Source organism: Scophthalmus maximus, chromosome 13, assembly GCF_022379125.1.
Source record: "Scophthalmus maximus strain ysfricsl-2021 chromosome 13, ASM2237912v1, whole genome shotgun sequence".
Taxonomy (NCBI): Eukaryota; Metazoa; Chordata; class Actinopteri; order Pleuronectiformes; family Scophthalmidae; genus Scophthalmus; species Scophthalmus maximus.
Genome location: NC_061527.1, coordinates 11,689,323 through 11,715,094, shown reverse-complemented (window position 1 = coordinate 11,715,094; position 25,772 = coordinate 11,689,323). Strand labels below are relative to the sequence as shown.

The 25,772-nt window shown below is 40.1% G+C and overlaps 2 protein-coding genes across 10 annotated transcripts in view; one reads left to right on the top strand and one right to left on the bottom strand.

Moving 5' to 3' along the window:
- Positions 1-16,571, bottom strand: part of xxylt1 (xyloside xylosyltransferase 1) — a 22,033-nt gene extending 5,462 nt beyond the window's left edge. The window contains exons 1-5 of one of the 3 annotated variants that reach the window (XM_035646531.2): positions 16,434-16,571; positions 15,188-15,300; positions 13,768-14,407; positions 10,116-10,263; positions 3,986-4,118 (exon numbers count right to left, since the gene is read on the bottom strand). In XM_035646531.2, coding sequence (XP_035502424.1) covers positions 3,986-4,118; positions 10,116-10,263; positions 13,768-14,304 — 818 coding nt within the window. In that variant the 5' untranslated portion in view covers positions 14,305-14,407; positions 15,188-15,300; positions 16,434-16,571. Of the gene's footprint in view, positions 1-3,985; positions 4,119-10,115; positions 10,264-13,767; positions 14,408-15,187; positions 15,682-16,433 lie in introns of those variants that run through there. The other 2 variants (XM_035646528.2, XM_035646529.2) reach the window with 2 other exon arrangements.
- LOC118317660 (serine/arginine-rich splicing factor 11) lies at positions 16,512-25,603 on the top strand. 7 transcript variants are annotated; one of them, XM_035646526.1, is made up of 13 exons: positions 16,728-16,866; positions 18,658-18,748; positions 20,790-20,909; positions 21,160-21,269; positions 21,722-21,811; positions 21,890-21,936; positions 22,036-22,169; positions 22,474-22,555; positions 22,685-22,798; positions 23,691-23,780; positions 24,269-24,340; positions 24,429-24,624; positions 24,786-25,603. In XM_035646526.1, exons 4-13 carry the CDS (start codon positions 21,186-21,188, stop codon positions 24,999-25,001), a joined length of 1,125 nt encoding a protein of 374 aa, XP_035502419.1. In that variant the 5' UTR covers positions 16,728-16,866; positions 18,658-18,748; positions 20,790-20,909; positions 21,160-21,185; the 3' UTR covers positions 25,002-25,603. The 7 variants fall into 7 exon arrangements, with proteins under 7 accessions (XP_035502413.1, XP_035502414.1, XP_035502419.1 ...); XM_035646523.2 differs by having other exon boundaries at positions 20,137-20,909; XM_035646520.2 differs by lacking the exon at positions 20,790-20,909 and having other exon boundaries at positions 16,512-16,866; positions 18,615-18,748.
- The last annotated feature ends 169 nt before the right edge of the window (positions 25,604-25,772 follow it).

The following is a 25,772-nucleotide window of genomic DNA, read 5'->3' as shown; positions in this document are numbered from 1 at the left end:
GATTCATGGCCCCTGTGGAGCATTTATCATCTTTAAGACATAAATATTGGGTCTACGTGCCTCCAGACACATTCAGGGTGAGCACAGTCAGAAAGGGAACATTTCCCTTCTGCTCATTTGATGAAATGTACTAAGTGATTAGTAGCACATTTAAAACTTCACAGTGTAATGCCGGCAATGATATATGACTGACGCCACACTTGTTATGAGTCACGACACACAAGGAAGTAGAGATGTTCCGATAGCATTTTTCCCTTTGCCAATACTGATTCCTGGACTTTGCGTATATCTGCCGAAACAAATCTGATACCAGTGCATTTAAAAAAGAATAGCAACTTATATAACTAATTTTAACAGTTGTTTGCTACTAACCTTGTATGAAAGTGATGATTCCTATCATGGTATATTGAAAATTATTACAGTGTGCAGGATATGACAGTGAACGTGTACGACGACATGTGATGGCTTTGATGTTCTTTTTATGTTCATTCCTGAGGCACACACAAAAAAAACCTTGACATATATACACTATGCTGTGACATGGTTTATATTAGCTTCGTCTTCCTGCCTTCGATTCTCACTGCCAACCTTTGAAGTGAAGTATCGCTTGCTCGTGCGAGAGGGGAAAGCATTAGCAGGTGACAGGGACATTCTGTGCTGCCATTCCAGCCAAATGTGTCCTCCAAGTTGTTCAGGACAAGAAACAGCCTGCTCTCTAAAAGCTGTGTGAAGCTCGCTCGCTGACAGAAGGAAGTCTGGTTCTGGGGGACACACAGATGAAATGTCCAGTCCTTTTCATCACATTGTTGTTTGGCAACATGATGAGGATGAATTAAAGACAATTCCAACACCTCAACTCCGCTCCTATAAAATTCCTCCAAATTGTCAGATTCATAAATTGTCATTTTGATCAGATGTACAAGGATTAACAGTGAACTTACTACATAAGTCACAACCATCTTACTGAAAATACTAAGTCACATAACCATTAGAATATTCAATATTTCAAATACAATGTTTGATTCCGTCTGAAAGCAAAAGCTGTGAAAACGTGGGATGTATCACACAATGGAGCCTCAATTCTGTCTAATGTCTTTCATCGCATTTGTGGCTTTATCTGTGACACTTATGTAAGTGGGTCTCGTCTCCTTAAAACGGAACAAATGCAGATGCAGAGAATTTTTTCCTCTCTCCCAATAATGAACTTTTCAGTGGCAGGACGTGCACTGAATGTGGCTGGTGGGAGGATGCTCTCCCCTGAATAATGCTCCGACCATTAGCACCAAAACACAGTGGGAGCAGAGAGCCCTCTCCACTGATCACAGGAAAGCACTCCAGAGAAGAGGGTGGCTTGATGACACCAAGTTTTAAAAATGATAATATCACAGAGTCTATTGGCCACTGACTAATGGTTAACAAACCATCTTACTGGGCTAACGGGCTGAGAGTAGATTTGCTTCTGCTTCGAAATGTTCTCTCTGGCTTGGTTATCCTCTACATAAAACACTCGATACACTGTCTCTGTAACCAATGGTGTGTTCGGGGATCTTGCCGTGCAGCTTCACTGATGAATTTCCCACCTCTCTCTAGTGAATGTCTAGTAGGCTACCACATTGTACCGAATAAAAGACAACACTGTTCATAATTTAAGTTTTCTCCTTGGACTATTAGTCCATATAGTCTTTTTATCGTACAATGAAACACAAACATTACGTAAACCCCACATGTATCCAGCTCTGTCACATAATCTTCAAAATTGTTTTTTTTGGTTGTTAGGATTTTTCACTTTCTACTGAGGTCCCCCATTAACAATTTGTGGTATTTTACCTGCTTGTCAGACAATTCAGTTCCTGGTTTGCAAGATGTTGGGAGAGGCTTTAGACTCAATTTATTTTCTCCCTGTGAAATTGTAGGATCCCTTAAATATAATATGACCCCCAATGTCTTGGTGGTCACAGTATCTTATTCAAGAAAACTCTATTGCTGGTCCTGAAATGTGCTTGAAAACTCTTGAAAACTCAGCTAGACTGATACAAAGAGTTGTTCTTCATAACATTGTAAGTGTTCATAAAATTACACACACACACACACACACACACACACACACACACACACACACACACACACACACACACACACACACACACACACACACACACACACACACACACACACACACACACACACACACACACACACACACACACACACACACACACACACACACACACACACCGTTTGTTTGAAAGCTTTGTTGACATCCTTCATGATTTCAAACACAGACTGTTCATGCTAAGAGGCACGTTCTCCTGCTATGCTGCTCTTTGTTTTATTTAAGAAGAGTGTCTGGGCACTTAGTGACGACATTAGCAGGGCGACTCCCAGGGTTAGTGAACTGTCGAGCCACAGCAGTGGCGGGACAGAGCTACAGTTCTGTTTAGAGCTGTTGGTGCCAACTGAAGTCTGCCAGGAAAGAAAAGGCTACACAAAGACCTGCTAAGAAACCTGACACCACCAACATTTACAGACTAAGCTTCACTGTCTCATGTACATTCACCAGGTCACACAAATACATAATCATTTACCAAATTGTTACACCATGGCAATCACGTCGTCGGCAAAATCATGAGGCAGACAGCATGTTATATTTCAACATTACAGGGGCAGAAAGGGATTTAAAATCAATACACTTTTTGAATATTTCCTCACGGTCTGTCGGTTCTGTGTGTGCGCCGAAAAAATCCCTGGCTCTGTTTGACAAAACTGTCAAACACTTGATGGTTTCAGCCTTTTGAATGTGCCAATTTCAGCTTTTCTGTCAAAACATTACAGTAATTAAGTATCTAAAGGCTTTAGACATGATGGTATGAGCTTCGTCTAGATGAAGAAAAAGCTCCAACATGGGGGATGGACATCAACACTATTCTCTAAAATGCCACAACCAAGTAAAAGTAAATATGGAGAAGAAGCATAAACACTGTTGATGCTGGTCCGACTGAAGCTGGACCAGTCAAAAGAAACTAAGACGAATCATCCAAAATCTGGCTGGGACCCAGAGTGGTTGAAGAACATTAAGAATCTGAGCAAGCATTTTATAATATTCACTAAATGCTGCAATGAATCTCTCACACACATCCATGCACAAACTGCTTAGTTATGAGTCCTGTTTATATGGATGAAAACAATTGTCTGAGAAGAAGGTTTACTCTTAAATAAAATCTTGATCTCAGCAAGACCACCAAGCTGCTCCGTAACCTGAAGATAGTAATGAGTAAGCAATATGTTTACTTGATTGGTGTCAAGTTTCTGATGAACCTGACATGTAAGGCAAATAATACAACCAGTTCGAGGTTATATGGATCCTGTTATTGTGTTGCCAGAGTCTGTCAGATCTATTTATTTATTTACTCCTGACAGGTCTGACAAAGAGACAGGAGGCGCATCTGATTCATAGGATGAAAACAAAACATTTCCTGACTAGAGACGCCTCTCTGCTTAGATCCTGCCAAATCCCAAATTATTTATCTTCCACGAGGGACTTAAATAGCTTACTCATGAAAACATCACATCATTCTGCCAGTGTTGCACAATGGCGGCTATCGATGCTGGTTAAAAGGACCGTTCTGAGCAGTTTGTGATTTGTGGCTTGCGGATTATTATTATCATTTTATTACTAATAAGAGAGACAAAAAAGCTATGTAGTATTTGCAGGTCCTGAGAAAATCTTAAAACCATAATACAGTATGCCTGAATTAATTATTGCTTAATCCTTTCATTAATTTCTGTCTGGGTAACGTTATTTTGATAGTAGTATTTGTATGTAAAGACAAAAATGTGAAGCAAATGTTCTTGTACTTCATAAAACATTACAGGCCTTGTTTTCCCTATTGGGTTACTACTGTCTGTGTTGTATTAAAACTGTCTTAATCTGTCTCTAAATGTATAGTGGTGAACACAGCAGGTGTGTTGTGTGCACATTGGGTACCTGTAGACCGGCTGCATCTCTCTGGTGATGCCTATTACCGCTCCGGGAGGAAACCGGTCAAATTCTTGGAAGAGGTCTCTGATGTTAGTCCGGTATTTCAGATCCAGGTCCAGCTGCACTATGCGCATCAGACCTGAAAGAAGAGTACTCTGTTAAAAAATAAAAATCATCAAATCACATTGAGCAGACTTCAAACTCACACGGTGATCCCAGGACATCTACACGTAATGAAAGTGAACTGTGACCGTACGCTGAATTCCTTGACCATGAGCACATCATCCAGCAACTGCCAGAGTTGGAGGAAATAAGAAAAGTCTCAAAGAAAAGGCTCAGCATGATTATATGGTTGCAGCAGTGTACTTAATTAACCGATTCCTGTAATGTTACCATTGACCTTAAAAACTGAAACTGCATGAAAATGTCTACAAATTGTGCAGAGAAATCTACAGGAAGTTATGAAAAGCACAAAGTGCAGTTTTTGTTCACACTGTATCGCGTTTGTAGATGAAATCATAACAGTAACCAGGATATTCAGGTCCTCATCTCTCCATTGTTTCGGCTTCCTTTGTTTTGTTGGTTGGCATGGTGATGAAAGGATGGGAAATACTCTGGAATGGTGCACCATGGGCACAACTTAATTACTGAACAGATGAAAACACTTGCAATCTCAGCTTGAGAGGCACCGACGCAGATGACGGCCTGAAGTCTGAAGACTGAAGTAAACATTTATCTGCAATGCAAAAGGTTGGTTTGACGGCATCTGTGGGACTGGTGCAGCTGGTGGTGATGAATGCAAAAGATGGAGCCAATAAAAAATGATGAGCTGCACAAAAAAAACAGTCAAATAAAAAAAAAAATCACATTCAGCTTAAAAATGTATTAAATACAATCAGAATTTTGGTAGCATGTGTGAAACAATATACTCATATCAAATCCTTTAAAACCTAAAAATATACGCTTTCTAGTTCACGTAAGCTGCTTTCAGACATGCACCAAAGTCAGGACATTTTCAGACCTTTCCTACCAGTCCTTGGAAAAATTTCAAATTTTTTTTGCAAAATCTTGTGTAGTACCTGACTCCGCAGGAAATTAATCACAGACAGGCTATTTTTTTTAATACTTTTATATCTGTTAGGCCCCAACAAAACCAAATGAAGTTCAATAAAGTGTATAACTATAGGGAGATCATTAATGGACCAGAATAGACTCAGCAGTACGACAGCGACCCGTTTCCTGTGCTCTCCAAACATGGAAGCTGCCATGACAATGCCTCCGTGTACTGTGGCAACAGAGAGGGGCACGGAAGTGAAATCTCTGAGTGGTCAGCGCTGTTTGTTTGTACTAACGTGGATTAACTAGTGAGACTATAGCAGGAAAAGGGTCTTAAGTTGTTATAACATTGTGATGTGGTGGGTTTGATGTTTGTCGGTGACTCAACGAAAAGTTGTGTGAAGGTGAAAGTAGAGTCGGATGGTGCGGCCGGTGTTTGTAATCACAGCAGATTTGTCGCTTAAATGGAAATGACAGCATAGAATATACTGTATTAGCCCCTTGTGATTTCAACTGAATGTGATTTACGGCTACAGTTGAGCTCTGTGAGTTTGTTTCAGGGGAAATATTTGCTGTTTGGTGTTAAATCTCATCCAATCTCCATCTTTCTCAACATCTGCTTTCATAAATGCCTAATTGTGGCTTGTACAAAAGTCATACTGCTGCTGGATTTTCTTGTCATAAGAACAGAGACTGAGGTAACAGGTCTGAATAGTTATTTTTTTCCCCACACAGCTTGTTGCTTGTGTCAGAGCTGGAGAATCGTTTTCAAATATACTTTTCCTTGTAAATGTGCTTTTAACGTGATAAAAATATATTTTCTTTTCATTCACAAGGTTAGCTTGTTTGGTTTGTTTGAAAAGGCTTATTTCAGGGTAAAAGTGAACTCTCCATTTCATGTTTAACAGAATGATTAATGTAAAATGCTTATATTGTGGAAAAAAGTGCAAGACAGAGTCTGCAGTACTTGTCAATTAGTGCATTAGTAGTTCAAGTTCAGCAGCTTTTACCACTGTATAGAAAATGGGATATAAGCCTGGAGAGAAAAGGAAAATGGTGCAGCAATATAACAGCCATATATATATAAAAAGAAATAAGAATCCTAACATTGATAGGATTGCTTAGAGCTCGCCTTAGGCTCTGGTTAGGTCAGACATTCATATTTGACTAAACCTCAACTCAGCCACAGCAACAAAACGACAAAGACTGTTATCCAACCTCACTTTTTCCAGACAGAAAGTGGGTCAACCTTATTAAGCCCTAATATCAGTCTTGATGGAAGCACTTACAGCCCTTTTGTGAGGGTCATTATTTTCTGCTTTTACCAACTTTCACTGGGAAACAGGTTTTCCTGTTAAAGAAGCGATCACTTGATTTTCACAATCATTAGGCTCCCATGCATCAACATGCTGACATGTTTTCATACTGCTGCTGAAGAAGCAAGAAAAGCTGTTTACTGCCAATCAGGGTCCTCAAGTCACGAGCACTAGTATATAATGAGAGGAGAAAACAAAAATACAATACCGCCGTTTGAATTTAATATGAACATCTCATGACAATAAAGAAATTATAGTAATCCAAAAGGAGAGTGCCTTGGAGTTTTCTTACAATTTTTTGAAAATACGAAGAAGCTTCAGATTTAAGTCATCATCATAAAATAAAAATCTAATTTGTGTCTGTTATTATCCAAATTGTATCATTATTTTTTCCCCCAGTTATTGAATTTTTTCAAATCTAATCTTTGCATTTTTTCCAAGATAGCAGAACTGAGTTTTCAATTTCCAAACAAAATTTCGAAACAACGGAAATAGAAAGTCTTGCTGGAGCGGCATCATACTTTTCCATGATGATTCTACTCCTTTGACAAAATGCGCAAGCAAAGTGACTACAAATTGACAAATTAAATCAAAATGTTAGAACTGTCATTCACCATTTTTTGTTTGTTTAATTTTGTTTTTGAAAACTTAAAAAATTGGGAATTACGTCAGTAATTCATTTGATCAGGTGTCTGTAGATTCAACGGGATCTCCAGTTGAAGCGTCACATGCATTTTGATGTGTTGGTTAGATTTTTTTGGTTTTCTGTCTCAAGCAAGTCTGACAGATCAGATATGCATCATGTGGGCTGGCTACACAGGCAGCATAAAGTCCACAGAAAACGCCACTTGATTTCTATTAAACCTAAAGATTTATCTGTATTTTGATAAATAAAATAACCCTGCTAAAAGATACACATAACTAGTTTGGTATAAAATACAAGTACACTTCAACATAGTGGCAGTCAGATGTATCAGGTTTTACACCAAGGGGAAATGCAGGTTTCCTCATAGCACAGGTGACCCCAGGTTGGACTCTGGTGAGATTTATTCATTCGCCTTTAAAAGAGGAGAAATTAAACTTGTGCACAATGTTTCATGTTTCTCTTCAGGTAGGTTGTACCAAGCTTCTTGGGGAACTTGCCACAGTTCTGTGGATTTCGACTGTGCCTTTTTCTTCTGTCCCTTCATGTAATGCCAGACTGACTCAAAATGTTGAAATCAGGGCTCTGTGGGAGCCACACTTTCAGTTGCAGGACTCCTGTCACTTCTTGTCATTGAATACAGATCATTATTCTAGTTGTATATTTAGGGGCCTTGTCGGCTGTTAAAAGAATTTGGGACCAAGAAGATGCCTCCTTCATGGTTTTGCGTGATAGATAATAAACCAATAACCAAACATCTAACGTATGGTTGCCAAAGTTAGAGATTTAAGCATTTCAGATAAAGTTACTCTTCATCACTGTAACCCACAATTAATTCTTTGGCTTGCTTGGAATTGTGATATAACACTTTGCAAGTGACTGTTTGATGGTCAGTTTGAGTATATAAATCGAATGCCGTGAAACTTTTGCACATTACTGTATAAAATTTCCAAATTGCTTTTTTTTTTTTTTTAAGTTTTATGGGTAGTCAAATATGCAAGTCTGTTCTCTGGAATTCCAAATCAAAGTCCACATTAGACCCTTTGTGGACCTAATCAGCTTTATAACTGGGCTGCCTTCAGGACATTTAAATTCAGCTCCAGCCCAATCTACTCCATCATTCCAGTCACGTTCAACCCTGTTACTTTATATTAAAAACTCCATGAAAAGAGTTATTCTATTTGTGTTATTTGTGCTGGGTAAACAGGGTGAGAGGTTTGTCTACAGCAGCAATATATACCACGGATCAGCTTTATTTAGAAAAAGGTAAAACATCATGCATTCGAGCTGCTAAATTATTTAAAGGTTTTATCACCAAATAAAGTGTTTTCAGTGCTTCATCTTGGAACTACACCAGGCTCTGAAGGGAAGTGTTGCAGAACCCGTTTCATCACCATAAAGAAGGAAATAAAGATAGAACCTTAAAAATACCTAATTAAGCTGACACTTCTGACATACTGTATATCTGCTATGTTATCTTTGGCCTAGCTGACGACAAACAGATCGGCTACTACCCTCATTTCATCATCTGTCTCATTTTGGTGAAGCAGTTCACAAATTAGCAGTGCCACTTCTACCTTAGGTGGAAAATAAAGAGAGACTCGTGTCCCAACATGCTGAGACCTCTAGAGGCGCAAAACATACAACAACTCAACACTTACAAAAACAGTTTCTTAGGAACCTTATGGTTAATAACAACATGGTTCCATTGTGCAGTTTTATTTCCTGCCCTCCAAGGACAGATGGGGTGAAAATAGTTTTCTCTCTAGATGCCTGCTTCCATTATGGTACGTGAGCCTGTCAGTGTTTTCACATGAAGCTCTTGTTAAATACTGCCAAATATTTGACAAAAAAATCTTACCTACAAGCAATGTAAACTTTGACATTTTACAGATGCGATTTGACCATAGGGTGTGCAAATGCGGACATGCAGAATATGTCTTTGGTGGAAGACAAATAAAATTGGGAAGTAGTTCAGGTGCAAATAAATAAAATTCCCAGTGTTCCCAGGTTTATGAAAACAGAATAATGAATGAATTAATCTTGTGCAAAACACCTGAACACAAAATGACATTCGACATCACTCCCCCCTTTCGTTACTAAAATGTCTCACGTAACTTTTAAGAACAAATGTGTAACGATCGAAACTTTCCACAACAGACCTCGCTGTCAGCCTGAATTAGTTGAAAACCTTCAATGGGATGGTGCTCTGCTTTCATGACACTTCAGGTTCCATATATGGGCCTGTGTTGTCTGTTGATTCATCCCAAAAGCCTAATAGTTTGGTGCATCTGTGGACTGATGCCCCATGCCGCACACCCACTGACGTGAACCACCGCAGTGAACAACGCAGGAGATCTCTACCATCAGTCAGCACCAACACAGGAGGCACTAATGTGGGTGGCATTGACAGATCACATCCTCCTTCCTCCCTCCCCAGGGCCTCTGCAGCATGCCACGTGTCAGTTAGATACCTGCCCTTACTGCCTTTTCCAACTGTGCACTGTGCCAGAATAGAGAAGTGAGCCTCTGCTTAAATAGTTTTTTAAAATTGAAAAACTATTTAAGCAGACAAAAATGTTTAAACCATTTTCAGCCAGAAGCTAAACTGGGGATGTGCTGTTGAAGAGCATCTCTGCCGACCATAACTTAGTCTTTTAGTACAATTTAAATTCTGCTTTTAATCAGGTTGACAGGTCTTAAAAAGGAAAAATATACAGTATATAGTTTTTTAGATGTAAATATTAATCTACAGGACTTGGACTCCGAAAATACATTGCTGTCTGTGTCATTTTTAAATGATCTGATCACCTTTAAGGTTTTAATCACACCTGTTACTTTGGTGTGGTGACATCCCAGAGATAGACATCTCAAAACTTTGCCAAAAAATATCATAAGAATCTGCATGGGCAAGAGAGACAATGCAATGCTTTAAGATATGAGTGAGATGACCGTCTAAGCACTGATATTAAAGCAAGTTTCCAACACCTTAAAGATTTACCTTTAGACTCTTCAGAGGTGATTTAATCTGACACTCCAACCAGATAGCTATTCTGAGGTGGTCTATATCTGTGGTTAAATAACTGTTACAAAAAAATGAGAGGAAATGTGCTTCTCTTACTTTCAGGCATGATGTGATGCATGGCTACAGACAGGAAGAAGATGGCATCACTGTAGTAAGCTCCAGAGCCTGCACTGAAGTGCTTCTGCATGGCCTCCACGATGGGGAAGAGCTTCTGTGTGAGCTCCACCACGTCATGAAACAACACCTGAGGGAAAGATCAGCAAAGTGAAAATCATATCAGTACAACAATCACCCAACTACTTTAGATTCTGCTTCATTAGACCATTAGTATTTTGTTTATAGCCTAAATTTGGGTTCACCTGGTCTTAAAGTTTGGATTTTATTGGACAGTGAATGCCTCTCCATGCTTGACTGTCCCATTAACCTCAATAAAGATCTTTGTAAAAGTTTCTTGTGGGTAATTTTCTATTTAAACACAAGTGCTCATTAAAACTAGACAAGACCATCTGGACTTTTGCAGAACATTGGGGCCGACACTTCGAGTAAAGTCTCAGTGTCTAATTGAATCAATCCAAATGACTATAATGTCAAGTGACAAAATCACAATTTATAAAACTGTATAATCTACTGATGTGTCAACTTCCAAGTTATCAAGTTGGCGCCAACTGTAATACTTTTTAATGAATTACATGAAAAATGATGAGTTGAACAGATAAGAAGTGAAGGTACCATTCAAACGTTGTCAAAAGTAACCAAGACCATAGAAAGGACGTTCGCCTCCAGTCAACTGCATAGATACGAAACGTGTCTTAAGACCTGTCTTACAAGTGAGCGATTATGTCATCTTTACCTTTGCTAAAGGTAAAGTGAGTCTCTTGGAGAATGACATTCAATCTCTTAATTAGATGAGAAAACGTGAAGAAGTCTGTTCTCGTGGCGTGTGTGACTGTAAGAATATCAGCTCCATCGTGTTGAGAAAGTCAATCAATACCTGTTGACTTTTCGATGCCAAATGAGGCAGGGTTCTAGAAACAGGACCTGGTGATGTATTGACAAAATGGAACAGTAAATCCAAACCCAGTTGGTCAGAGGTCCAATTTTTCGTCATAACTGGATGCCCGAGTACAGACAACTACTTGCCTCCTTCACTGTCCACGGTCTATTTAAAGGACCACAATGTATAAGGAAGAATAAAAGCACCTGATGTTTTGTTGTCTCGTGTCATTTTTATATCTTTGTGAGACCAATCATATTTATCTACAATGCTTTATTTTTTCTCGTCGTCTCGTGTCCAAGTTTCCTGCTTCTCAGTCCGTCGTTGTGAGCTTTTAATCCCTCAACAGCTGTAAGGCAGCAGTTTCTGATCTGATCATGTACAGTAGATATCTCTACGGATTACTGAAAGAGGATTTTTTAAATTTAAATATAAAAGTACAGTAAGCTCCCATTATCATTAAAGCTTCCCTGTATGAGGGGAAAACAAGTGTTGTTTAAATGCAAACAGTTTTTCTTAAGGACGATCAAGGACTTTTCCAGCCCGACATCAGTAAGTGTGTATGTTAGAGACTTCATTACAAACATGGCTGTTTTATTATAAATCAGACCCATGTGCCTCAATTGGGAAAACTTTTTTAATGATGCTTCACAGATTAAGGTAAGTCCTTGGTCATATGTGGCCAAGTATTATAATTGACAGACAGAAATCACAAAGGTGACTTGAGAGACTGGACATGTTTGGCTACCCAAAATCTCTACTGAGCAGTGAGAGAGAGGGAAACTAAGACCTTAAAGCCTGCATAAACTTTAATACAGAATGAGAAAAAAAAACTCACGTATCTTTGGGCCTCTGTAACTTTCAGATCAATATATCTTGTTCTCATTCAGACTTTGTGGTTGTAAAATGTTTAAACACTGCCTTTTGTGAAGGAGACCAGGGTAATGATGACTGTGATCTAAGCAGTTGAACAGCAACAGTTTTATTTCGGAACATTATTTTCAGGATTGTGCACAGAAATAGAGCTGTTTGGTAAAAGGTTAAACCTGAACCATGATGGACCCACATTCATGGTCCTTAGCCTGTAAAAGTTTTCACGATGAACGTTTTGATTATCGTTATCGTCAGTAACGCATTATTCATGTACCTTATGTGCGCTCCGGCTGACTGGAACAGGGTTTTAAACCGGGAGTCGTGTCACAACACTCTTCTTAATTTCTCTCCAGTCATTAGCACCAGCGCACACATTGCTGAAGTCTCCAGTGTGTTACGTGAAAGATGGTCAGCGGTAATGAGCACAGCCTTGGGGCGGTGTGACTCTGCAGGCCTTTTGGTGACTGTCAAGTGGGTCAGTGAATTATCACTGTTGGGAATGGATGGAGGCTAAAGTTCTTGCATAACCACCACCGTCTTACCATTATGCTCCATTGAAATAAATAATTAATAAGGAGTGAGAATCGGAATGAGCAGACAGGGACGTCAATGTGCTCAGATATTACCGTCCCATCTGTAACTGTGGTAGGATCTTCTGTGTGAATGTTTGAGTGCACATCAAGAGAGACAGTGTCATTATCTCAATCCATGTTTAAAAGCCAAGGACTGGAATGACACCAAGAGACTGATTAAAAAAAGAAATTCCAACAGTTTACTTAATTTTTGTATCAGCACAGTGATTTTTTAAGGGGTGTGTTGCATAAAAACACAAGAGATTATACCGGTTTGTGTGTTATTAGCTTCAGTGCTCCTTATAGAAAGATATATTACTATAATTATTATTATGACCCAAACAAATTTTCTTATTGCCAAAAGTTTGGGTAATTGTTTGTGATATTCTTGCAATTATTACTGCCTATACTTTGTGCTCTTTCTGTCCAACTAATGTATCATATCCTGGCTTAGTTCAATAGTTAAACATAGAGCAATCAGTGATTATTCATATTGGCTGATCGATGCATTAAGGAAGGGCTGGGCAATTACTTATGCGTGCCAGTCTGTGCTGTCATTTTAAGGATGAAACCTTATCTGGTCGTGTCTATCACTGTGGTAACACAGCAGATCCCGTAACACTGTGCTGCATTTTACATTCTGGGATTCTGAGAACAGTCTGAGTGTAGAGAGTGGAATGAACAGTAAGCAATCTAACCGGCAGCCTCCAAAGTGCCAAGCTGAACAAACCTCTAACCAATGCAGAGCAGGCATGGGATCAGTGTGAGCTAATAAGAGAGTTGTTAGATGTTTTAGACGATGAGACATTCCCGAGAGAAAAGGCCTGGCTGGTAAGGAGGATTTAGGATGCGATGTGCTGTTTATAAGCAAGTTTGTGATCTTGTCCTTTGTGAGCAATACAAAAGGAGCTGAAGCGAGGCAGGATATTGCATGTAAGAGAGAGACCAACAGAGAGGGACCATAATCCTCCCCTTTGGCAGAAAGAGAGCAACAGGGGAGGCACATCGCCACAGCTGAGGATCTGTTTGGCAGGACAACACTGCCCCCGTGTGTTTCAAAAAACCTCTCATTATAGGCCTTCTTCTTTTGGGTTGAGGAGTCTGGGGGCTTAAAAGTAAGTCCCTTTGATCTCACTGAAGAGTGTCTAACACCCCTCTCTCAAAACTATAATTTCTTCACATTCTGATAATAATAATAGTGCATTTTTTAAAACTAAAATACCCACCAATACGCACCTTTAAACATTTCTTTTGATTTGAAATCAGCAGATAAATACTACAGAGCAAACACCTTTTAAAACTGCCCTACCTCGTACTTAAATGTTGCATCAAGGAGAAATCCGCGTAGCATCCGCTCCCCCAGTTCTTGGCTGGCCTGGTCGCTCACAAAATGGAGCACCAACACCTCCCCCTCCAGAAAGCGTCCATGCTTCACCATGGACAACATGGCCACCCGGAACTTGTCCTGCAGGCTCCGGCTCTTGTCCACCTTGGTGAACATCATGAGTGCGTGGTATTGTTGGTCAGTAGCTTCACTGGCCCCTCTCTTTGAGCCGAAAGCCTCGCTCTCTCCTCCTGCATCTCGGCCTTCCCCTCCTTGTTCCTCGGAGCCAGCCATTTGAGAGAGCCTGGTGTCCACGGTCAGGTCGGCATCGTTTCTGTTGGTGTTGTGGCTGGCCTGGGTCTGCTTGATCCTCTTGGTGGTGCTGGAGAAGTTCTGCTTCTCCGAGCCAAAGTAGTAAAAAGCTACGACGGCAAGTGCGGCAGCCAAGAGAAGCACGAACTGATAGGACCGGAATGTACTGATCCTACCCATGATTCTGGCTGCCAGTCTGAGGATACCCATATCTTCCCGTTGGCCTCATGAGAGTGGGGGAGTAAATGAGAAGACATTCAAAACTTTGTGTCCGTCAGGTTCATGGTTATTTTCATAGGTTGCCGACATTTTCCTGTAAGAGAAGGAATACTCTTTAATCTTCGTTTTGAAAGTATAGCTGTAACAGAAGGTTGATTTTTTCGTTTGACAGAAAAAATGTTTGTCAAGCAAAACAATACAAAACCAAGAGGCTGACTCCAGCCTCTCAAATCAGTGGATTTCCCGGCTTTTTTTTGCCATACACATATCATTAGACTGAATATTTTTAGCGTTATTTGGACTATTGGTCAAGTAAAACAAGACATTTGACGATGTTACATTCAGCTCTGCAAAGTTCTAACTGACACTTTTTAAACTTTCATAGATAAATGATGAGATTAGTCAAAACTGAAAAATAAGATGCTTTTTGTTTCACTTATTTTAGGATTTTAAAAGTCATACTTAAAACATTGAATCAAAAATTGAAGTTAAGCACCGAAACTGTACGAGTACAAATTGAACGGAAAAAAAAACTGCAAAGATTATTCCTCGGATTAGTGTGTTTCATAGATCATTAATAAATCAAATCAAATGATAATAATAATAATCCATTTCATTTATAGAGATGTTCTAGAGATGTTTTTAAGCCTTGCCCATCACTGTGTTGTTTGGTTTAAGATATCTTCTTATGTTACTTGCTTATCTCACTTGTTCGGTTTGATTCTTGCAAATAAATCCTGCTCTCAATAAACCTCGGCTCTCTGCAGGAAGAGTTCATAGCTTTCGCACCAAGTTGCACTTTAATCGTCAACTCTTTAGAAACCTCCAAAAAAAAAAAATCCCAATATTACCATGCAGCGAAAAATGTATTTACCTTTGAAGGAAAGAAAGTAGTGTATCCACTCGCCTGTGTCATGCTGCGGCTCTGTGCAGTCTCATCCTGACAGCTGATCCGGGGATTAGATTCCCCCTCCGGGTGTCTGGATCCTGGAGTTCACGAAACAATGCTACATTAGTTAACGTCTGACTGACAGTTAACGGCACCGTTACCGTCCACATAAGGTCATAACCGCAGTGACACACACACACGCACGCGCACACACGCACACACGCTACACTAGCGAGCAGCGACTTTGCGCCCAGATGCAGGTCGTCGAGTTGCCCTCCGACGCAATATCTGCACCGGAACAAACACTGTTCAGTTGTCACGAAAATTAAATAAAGACGTCCATGTACAAACCGAAAATACCCTGGTGTTTGAACAAATAGACGATTTAAACAGGTAGAGAGGCAGCAGTGCCTGTTGCTCACTGCAGCAGCTAGCAGCCTAGCAACATGACCCGGTGACACAGTCTTAGCCACGCCCACTCTGGGTTCAGACGTTTTTTAAGTCGTGTTGCCTTCACGGACTGTCGGAAAAATTATATGTAAACCTTCACACATTGCAAAAATGTTCTGCTTTTATTAACAATTTTGTACAGTATGCTGTTTTGTTTACTTTTGAGTTTATTAATACTGTAGAAGTAAAACTGTTGGCTTCGGGGAAACCCTCCCACTGCCATCTGCCTGTGCTCCATGAAAAAAACTACCTATAACTTACACCTCCTGACAACAGGAAGACAAGAGGGGGAAATTATTGTATGAAATGTGACAGGAAATGTATGCTGATTATTTCTTTCTTTCTAGAATTGAAAGGGAGAACGTTTACTTGAAATAGTTTTCAATGAGGGACTTGTATGTATTCATAATGTACCCTTACGTTGTGGTAAGAGTTAAAGCTGAAACGATTTGTGAATTAATCAATTGGTCCATCAACAGAATATTAATCGGATTTTTTTCAAGCAACCAACATGTTTTGGTTTCAGCTTCTCAAATGTGAGGCTTTGTGCAATAATAAAACAATATATTTACACAGCACCTTTCAAACCAGTAAGTGTTTTACAGTAAAAAAAAAGAATGAATCAAAGACATGAATCTAAGACAGACATAGATAAAAACAATATGAAATACCGAAAATCCATAAGAGCGGTGAGTGTAAGAAGACATGTATTAAAAAAGAGTTTACCAGTCTATATGACAGTAAATTGAATACATTGTCATTATAATATACTTGGCCTCACTTCAATGGGTCCAGTTGTGTTTCCCATGAAAAACTCTTAAGTGTGAAGTCTACCAGCCGCACGTGAACGCACACCCCTGCCTCACGACAGTTTCGGTCGCGGCATTGTTGTTCGCTGCTAGCGGCCGTTGTCTCATCGTCCGCGGCGCTCGACAACAACAACCAACATCCTCACGACTGGAGAGATGCGCGTTTTTCTATTCGCCTAATGTGGTTTTCCTCGTGAACGTTTCCTAGCTTCTTCTTTCTTTGGCTATAAACCCCGGGCACGTCGCTAGCACAAAGCTAGCCCGCTTGCTAACCAGTCGCAAAATGAACTCCAACACGCACGTTATTCAGGTGACGAACGTCTCGCCGAGCACGACGTCCGAGCAGATGCGGACTCTGTTCGGATTCCTCGGGAACATAGAGGAGCTCAAGCTGTTTCCACCCGAGTGAGTATTCTCCACTGAACCGGGGTAAAGGCCTCTGGTCCGACCTGCGCCCACGGCGGGCTCCTCTCGAGGCCTTTAGCGTCGAGCAGTAGGCCTCGCTGCAAGGCTAGCTAATGCTAATGCTAACGCTAACGCTAACGTTTGTCCCGCGCCTTCGCTGAGCGGCTTCCTGCACCGCGTTACGGCTGCAGGAAATAAATACCTTCTGTTTAACCTCACGTTGCCCTGTTAATTGATATTAATTTTAAAATGCAAAAGTCATATTACAATATTCCAGGTTATGTCTTGTGCCCTGAACCAAAGGGGTGTTCAATTCACATCTCTCTCTCTCTCTATATATATAAAGGTTTATATTCACGCATTTGAGAAACTGCAACCGGAAAATATTTGACCCCTTTGCCTATAAAATGATCAAACTCTTAAAATGATTGTTTTAATTTGAATATTTAGTATTTTTTACTCCCATTCGTCTCAACGATGAATTGATCGATCGTTAAATCTTAATAATACCATTGGTTGTTATTTTATGTGACCTCTCTTCTATGCATGTCAGGACAACGAATCTATTGGTTCATTAGCGTTGATGATTGTTGTTCTGAGTTAATCAAACAGAAATATTAATGACTAATGATTCGGTGTGTAATTTATCTGAAACTGATACAAATGTTGTATATAAAGACAGAGAGAAACGCAGAAGGATATACCTATATTTAGAATTGTGAACAAGCTGAAATGATGTAATTGAGTCGATTAGTGATCAGCTCCAAAATAATCAAACTATTTTGAGAATTGATTAATCATGAGAAAAATCTGCTGTTCTCAGCCTCTGTTTCTTCTTGGTTTAATTTCAATAAACTGAAAACCTCCCTGATGTTGAACTGGCACTGTTCTCTTACAGTTGACTGAGAAAATAATCAGCTAATCAATCAATAATAAAACAATCATTTGTCGGCAGCCCCACTGAAAAAAGTGAAATCTGACATAAATGTCTGATAAATGACTTAAACCATTATAACTGATTATAAAATTATATTGACGGTTGATTCATTATATTGGTCGATGTCGCAGTACTGAAAATTTAAAAAAGAGTTTGCTTGTTTCATTTACTTTTCTTACTGTTGAACATACATTAATGTAAATTAAAGTGAAAGTATCAATTGAGTAAATGGAAAAGTAACTGTGGTATTAAATATTAGTCTTAGCTCTATTTGTAGCTGTGCTGAGCTGGGACATTTAAAATGGATAAATATGAGAAGTATCATTATCATTGAATCCCTTAGTTGGCCCTGATCCCTCTTGGCTGCTTGGATCGAAGTATTTTCTCATTGACGACAGCAGGAAATAATTGTTCTCTGCTTTGTATTTTCTTCTAATGATTTACACCTGGCTACTGTACAGGTAGGACATGTCTTGGACTGCTTTACAGGCAAGAGCAAGATGCGACTACACAGTAACAGTTCAGTGTTGCTTCACTCGCATTACAAGCATCTGATGAGAAAATGAGAGAGGGTCTAAACAAGGGTGTTTGTTAGTACTCTTTAAGTATCAATACAATACATTAATACAACAAACTGAAAACATTGTTAAAGCAGACTTAATTCCAGCATCATATCATAAAGCAGGGGACAGTTTTGCTCATCATCCATCACTAGGTCAGTTGTCCCTGGGGACACACACTCAGTTTTAACTTGCCATGTTGGGTCTCCTTGTTTGTATTCTTTGCACAACATGTCTGTATTTTTTTCCAGTGACTCTCCCTTGCCTGTGACTTCACGTGTCTGTTTTGTAAAGTTCCTCGAGTCTGAATCGGTGGGCGTTTCCCAACACCTGACAAACACCGTCTTTGTGGACAGAGCCTTGATCGTGGTCCCTTTTGCTGAAGGTGGGTGTCTTGTTTAAGTCTAACGTCACTCACATGGCTATTTCTGAACGTACATCACAAATGTATAGGTGTATTTAACAGCATTGCAAACGCTATCTGAGCCATTTGTGAGTTTTTTCCTGACCAATCAGAATTAGCTAAGCTTTTCAGTGCTTGGCATTACTAGGTATGTAAAAGGGATGTGTGCATTTGTGTCCATGTCTTACAATCTAGCTATAAACTTCTCTCTCTGTTATTTGTGTTGTGGTTTTCATAGTGGACAAGTCATTTGCAGAGAGCCCCTTCCCTGCTGGCTGAAAGTGGTCCTCTGCTGCCATCAGGAGATTAGAAAAAAATATGGCACCAGGCTCGCAAGCCGCCTTCTCTCTCTTGTTCTGCAGTAAAATATTAACTCTTTATTTTTTTCTCTCTCTGTTCAAGGCATCTTTTCTCTAAAAAAAAAAAAAAAAAATAGCCACATTGAGCAAAATGAAGGGGTGTGGGAGAGGGTGCAGGGATATCTGTCAATCTCAGTATTATTTTTTTTTTTCCTCAAATAAAATGTTAAGTAGGCATGCACCAACTAGGGATGCCCCGAGCAGATCTGTATCGAGGCCAATCAAGGGATTCTTTTTTTTTTTCTTTCTTTTAATTGATATCTACCCTCAAGCTTGAACCATTTCTTATCCTTTGTTTATATTTTACTCTTTGTGCAACAAAACTTAGCAATCAAGTGAGGGAGATGTCAATCAATCACACTGTCCTGAGAGAAGGTATTATCAGCCCAACAAGTGGGTAAAACCTATGGGTTTCCTTAGGGTGTCCTTTAAAAAAAATATATAATTTTTTTAAAAATTAATAAAGCGTTGTTCAGAACTGCAGTTTTTTACTAGGCTACCTAGAAACCACACAACTGTTTACAAAGAAAAAAATATAAATACTGGATTGGGACTTGGTATTGGCAGAATTATAATTTGAATTTGCTCAGATTGGAAACAAAAAGAAATGTTCGGGACGTCCCTACGCCACAAAGCATGCAAGATAGATTAACTAATCTGTTCTGCATGCCAGACTAGATTCCCAAAGTGTCAGCTACAGTTATTTTCAGCAGATGTTGTGGACGTTTATTAGCATATAATGTGGGTTTAAATTAAAATAAGCGCACAAACTGCCTTTGGCTTTCACTTGCTTCATGTGCCAAAGCATTGTAGTGTATTTAGACATGTGCATTTGTGTTCCCAAATTTCCACTAACATGCAAGCTAAAAAATTAGTATGAAGCCTCTGCTTGATGTTGCAGTAAAACAATGCTTAGTCTTTATTGATTGACCCTCTCCACACATGACTCTGAAAGAGTTCAGTGAATCTCACGTTTAACAGTGGTGTTTCTTTTGTTGTTGTGTTTTACAGTTCTTTTTCCTGGTTCAGCCAGCCCTATATACCAGGCCCTGCTGAAAATGCCACCAACAGTTTTGTCTTCTGCAGCCTTATCCCGTTTCTCAAGTGTCTTTTCTGTTTGTGTGTGTGTGCGAGTGCGTGCGTGTCTCTCTCTCCCCCCCTCTCCCTCTTTTTTTTTTTTATAAAGTAAAAATGTCAGATTTAAAAATAGCCTGTTTTCCAGATTGCACAACCATGGATGATCATCTCTTTTAAGATTCTCCCTTTGATTTTTAACTGTTTGGTTTTTTCTTCAGCTTTGGGCACATTTTCATGTTTTTATCACGGCTTTTGCTGGTACTAGCCCATAACTGTTTAGTGCAAATTATCTTGGACATTGTGTATTTATTTTGTGACATACTGTTGACTAACACCAGAACTGTAGTTTAGTAGTAGTAGTTTATCATGTTGCAAAGCAGGGTTTGTTTTTGTCTTTTTTTCTGTGGTGGTATTGTTAAAAAGTAAGCACAATCAATAGCCCAGAAAAGGTAAAATGACTGAACCTTTTTCTGTTTGTTCTTTTTTTGTATTGGTAGTGGTAAGTGTTGTTGAAATGTACTTTTGTGTCTACGCCCAAATCATGAACTCTTGTTTTCTGTATCTCAATGTTTTTGTGTGCTTTATAGCGAAGCAGCCGGCGCGAGTCGCTTGTTCATAAAACATCTAATGAAAGTTGAGAGCACATCCCACGGGACAACTGGCTGTGCTTGCTTACGTTTGGTTCATGACTTAAAAATCAAGTGCAGGTGATAAAATCTTGGCAGTGTTGACCACAGTGTGTATTGTGACTTTTAAACTCATAGCTAATAATCCTACAATCATACTTTGACACACACACAAAAAAAAGCCAGGGATCAAGATTTACAGACAAGACAAAAAAGTGTATTTATTATTTTTCACAATAGAGTAGTTAATCTGAGGTGGCTTGTCTGCAAGTCTGAGTGTTTGTTGATGTTTGCTTGGAACATGTAGTGAAATGTCCTTGTTTCTCTCCAGGAGTCATTCCTGATGAATCTAAAGCTATGTCGCTGTTGGCTCCAGCCAATGCCGTGGCAGGAATGATGCCTGGCGGAGGCCTTCTTCCAACACCCAATCCTCTGGCAGCAGTGAGTTATTTACAAAAAGTTTGTGCTATTTATAAACTAGTTGTAAGTTAGATTCTTCTGCATCATTTGATTTAACATTGGTTTACTACCTTCCAGGCAGCCATTCATTTCAGTGACCTTTGAAGCTTCCCACTCAGTTCAATTACGTATTAGATATGTAAATTACCACAGTGAATATATCATCACCTTCATTCGCCAGTGTTGCAGTATAAAGAATTTACATGCAAGAGCCTGCAGCCTTCCCTTGGTGGTGTGTACAGTAACGAGAGTCAACTAGGAAAACGTTCTGATGCAGTTGTGAAATTCCATGTGTTCAAACCAGATTTACTGAGACTAAAACACATTACTGTCAGGACTGAAGTCTAACATGCTGAACAACCACTGTAACATTCAAAACCCTCTCAAAAGTCACCGCAACTCAGTCGTAAGTTAACTGTGCCTTGTTATTCCAGATGGGAGGGACGCCATTCGGAGGTCTCGGCGCTCCCAACATGGAGCAAATGGCTGCCATGGGAATGCAAGGACCAAACATGAACCCCCAGGTAAGCACGGGATGAGCCACATTCATATTCAAACAAAATGTCTGTCTGATGTTTTAAAACCCCTGGTCTCTCTTTCAGGCTCTTTCCGCAGACTTCCTGAAGCTCATGCAGTCCATGGATCCCAAGTAAGAAACTATTCTCAACCACTGTCATCCAGAGGGTAGTACAGTCTAATATGCCTGGATATTTCTTTGAGAAGAGTCTAAGTGATTGAATGATTTCAGATTGAATCCATTAGCGGCCGGGCTGAACTTGAACCCAGGGCTCAAGAGCGACGCCTCCAACAAGGAGATTGAAGAGGCCATGAAGAGAGTCCGAGAGGCCCAGTCTCTCATTTCTGCAGCGATCGAACCCGGAAGTGAGTAGTTTGTCTCTTGTGTGTAATGGTGCCAGTTACATTAAGATAAATTTGGTCTGCCGGGTGTATTTAAGACTGTTTAATTAATATCTATGATTCTCACAGCCTTGTTAGTTTTAAGATTGTAAAATTAAATAATTTTTGGCCAAACATGTCACGGAAAACCTTTAAATTCCATGATTCTTTAACCAAATCCTCTGCGATTAAACAATTTCATCTTCATTAAGCGAGATGACGATAAATTACGTGAACAATAAGTCTCCACTACATGGTCGTTTTTTAACTTCATGTTTTGTTTTTGTAGATAAGAAAGATGACAAGCGTAAACATTCCCGCTCTCGTTCGCGGTCTCGGCGCCGGCGGTCCAGATCTCGCTCAAGACACAGGTAAAGACATCTGCTAGTAGATCTTTAACATCCGGTGTGAGATGAGCTTTGAGCCTCATTCGAAACAGGAACACCGAGTACAAGTTGTGTTGTTATGCTGTAGAAAGTGTCATATCTTAATTTTGGTAGACGTTCGAAGAGCAGGTCTCGGCGGAGGTCCCATTCGAGGAATAGGAGGAGGTCCAAGAGCCCACGAAGGAGGAGGTCCCACTCCCGGGATAGAACCCGCCGCAGTAGATCGAGGTCAGTGACTCTTCATATTGTCTTCACCACCAATGTAGCCTGTTTTATTTTCAAAATTGATTATGAGCAAGAGCTGCAAGACATCCAGTTATATGGATGCATGATATTTCTGTGGCCAAGAAGTAAAAAAAAAAATATTTTTTTACCACTGTCCAATAATGCAGAGAAGGTGGTGAACACTTAGAAATTTTGCCCTGAACAGTGGGTTTTTTACTTTATCACATTCTGTTCAATATGGAGATAAAGTTTGGCATTATTAAGTCTACAAAAAAGAATGGTTATTATGAATACATTAACAATAAACCTCATTTCATTAACAATAAACCTCATTTCATTTTCAATTTCCAAGGAGTGATATACCGTAAAGGTACACACCGTCTCGACAGCAGATTCAACAGACCACTCCACATCAGCTGCAGAAGCTACCTTCGTTGTTAATCATGAATGATTTAGCAGCTTCTCCATCAGACACTCCTCCGGCAGTCACCACATCAAACTCTCCTCGTCTTAAATGAATGGTTGTGATTGTGTCGACCAGTTACAGGGGCTGATGGAAATCTGTCTGAGTGGGGGCCTCATCTTTGAGCTCAAATTTCAAGATTAGTCTTTCTTTATCCTTGGTGTTGTATTAGAAAAATAAACTAAAATACACATTTTGCATGTGTATGATAAATAGATGTTATTGTATCCGCCACAATAAATGGATCATTATCATTTATCAGTCCTGAAACACCATGTCAGTGTCCAGATTATTACAGATGCTCCTCTTCTTAAACTTAAAATGCCTTTGAGAGCAGATTGTGATCGAGTGGACTTTCAGTAGAAGCTTCCCCGCCCTCTCCTCTAATGTGCAATTTTCTAATATTTTTCCCTCTCTTTGTGTGTTGAACAGGGACAGGAGGAAGGAGGAAAAATCTAAGAAAAGGTCCAAAACGCCTCCCAAGAGCTACAGCAGTGCCAGGAGATCTCGAAGCATCAGTCGGTGAGTAGTTTGAGCAGTGCTCTGGGGTGTCATTTATAAACGTGGCGTACGCACAAAACGGGGCTGGAAACGTGCGTACGCCACTTCCCACGCAAAGGTTGTGATCTATAAGAAAACCAACTTGACGGGAGACTGTGTGCACCGTAAGCAAACTTTGCGTACGGCGTACTCACATTCTGGAGACAAGGGGAATAAGCGACACAGACGGTGAGGTCGTGAACTGAAGTCAGATTGTAAAAAGTAAATGTGAGAAGAGCGATTGACGCCTCACACAGCGCTCGCAATTCTTTTTTCTCGCTCCGGTGACCAACCCCTTTTACTTCCTCAACAGCGAAACAACACAGAAGTGCCCTGAGACACTGCAGCATTTAGACAGACTGAAAATTCACTACTGTACCCCTGTTTCTTCGGACCTTGGTGCTCACTGACCTATAGGTTAATTAAACGTTTTTGTTTCTTGACTTTTACTTGATACTTTTGTGTGTCAGGAGGCACAGGCGAAGCCGCAGTGCGTCTCGCTCCCCCAAGAGGAAGCCAACCAGGTCTCCGTCGCCCAGACGGTGAGTTGAGTCCTGAGCAGTGCATCTTCAATCGCCACACGAGTGAAAAGCCAAATGTGACGATGTTGTGTATTAATAATTTTCACAGTCACAAGAAGGAGAAGAAGAAGGACAAGGAGCGTGAGAAGGAGCGGGACCGAGACAGGAGGGAGGACAGGGACCGCAGCAGAGACGAAAGAGAACGTTCCGCCAGTAAAAAGAAGAAGAGCAAGGACAAGGACAAGGAAAAGGACAAGGAACGAGAGCGAGACCGCAAGTCTGACAGTGAGAAAGGAGACGTTAAGGTATGTGCCACTACAGATCACTACTATCAGATCATCCCTGAATTCTTCCAAATTCCCTTCATTGGATTTCAACAGCTGCCTGTCTTTCAATCTCAACGAGTTTCTTTTTACTCCTGGTTAGATAAAGGTTATAATAACACCCTTAACTTGTGGTGACGCAGGTGACCCGGGATTATGATGAGGAGGAGCAAGGTTATGACAGTGAAAAGGAAAGAGAGGAGGAGGAGGACGACGACAACGAGAGGAAGAGCGACTCCGACTCGGCCTCGTCCCCCAAAGGCCAGAAGGAGATGGAGCGATCCGAGGGCCAAATTCCCAAAAAGTCCAAACTAAACGGAGACGATCACCATCAGGAAGATATGGAGATGAGTGATTAAGAACCTCCCCCGAGAGCAAACGTGAACGCGTTTTCTTTCCACTGTCCTTTTATATTTTTAATATAGGCCACAAAATGTCTGTACCTGATCACTCGGTTAAAAAGATTTGTTGTCTTAATTGTAGACGCCTCCTGGCAGGGAAGGGGTGTAGAAGGAGACGTCCAATTTTTGTAAAGACATGAGAAAAAACCAAGACTAAAAGATGAATCATGTGAGACGTGGTTTTAAATTGTTATTGCTGTACCTTTTTTAAGATCCTGTTCATTTTTGCTTAGTGTTCAAACCTCGTCTTCCTGACGGTAGAATACGCAGCGTTTTCTCACGGAAATGCTGAGTTTGTAAATATTTTACTGGTCAGGAATCAACCCTTTCCTTAGACTGTTAGTGTTGCACCAGCTTCATGTTTCTTTAAATGCCTTTTTCTTTATTTTTGGTCGCAGAACCGTTTTTGCTTCAACTGTGATGCACCCACTCGTGTTTCAGCTGACCTTCCTATTTACAGCGCTTTGTAATTGTCCACTGTAGACTGATATATGTTACAATGATAAACTTTGTCTGCAATAGGTTTTCCAAAGGAAACAAATAAAATCAGATCAAACTGACGAGTTGTTATTTGAAAATTGTTAGTGAAAAAAAAGTAAGTGAGATGTTGGGAAATATGGTTAAAAATAATTTTTACCAACTTTTTATCAGTGGTGATTTCACTGGTTGCCTGTCAACTGAATAGGACGAGTATGCAGCATGTAAAAGTTGAGGAAAGTTAGTATGAAT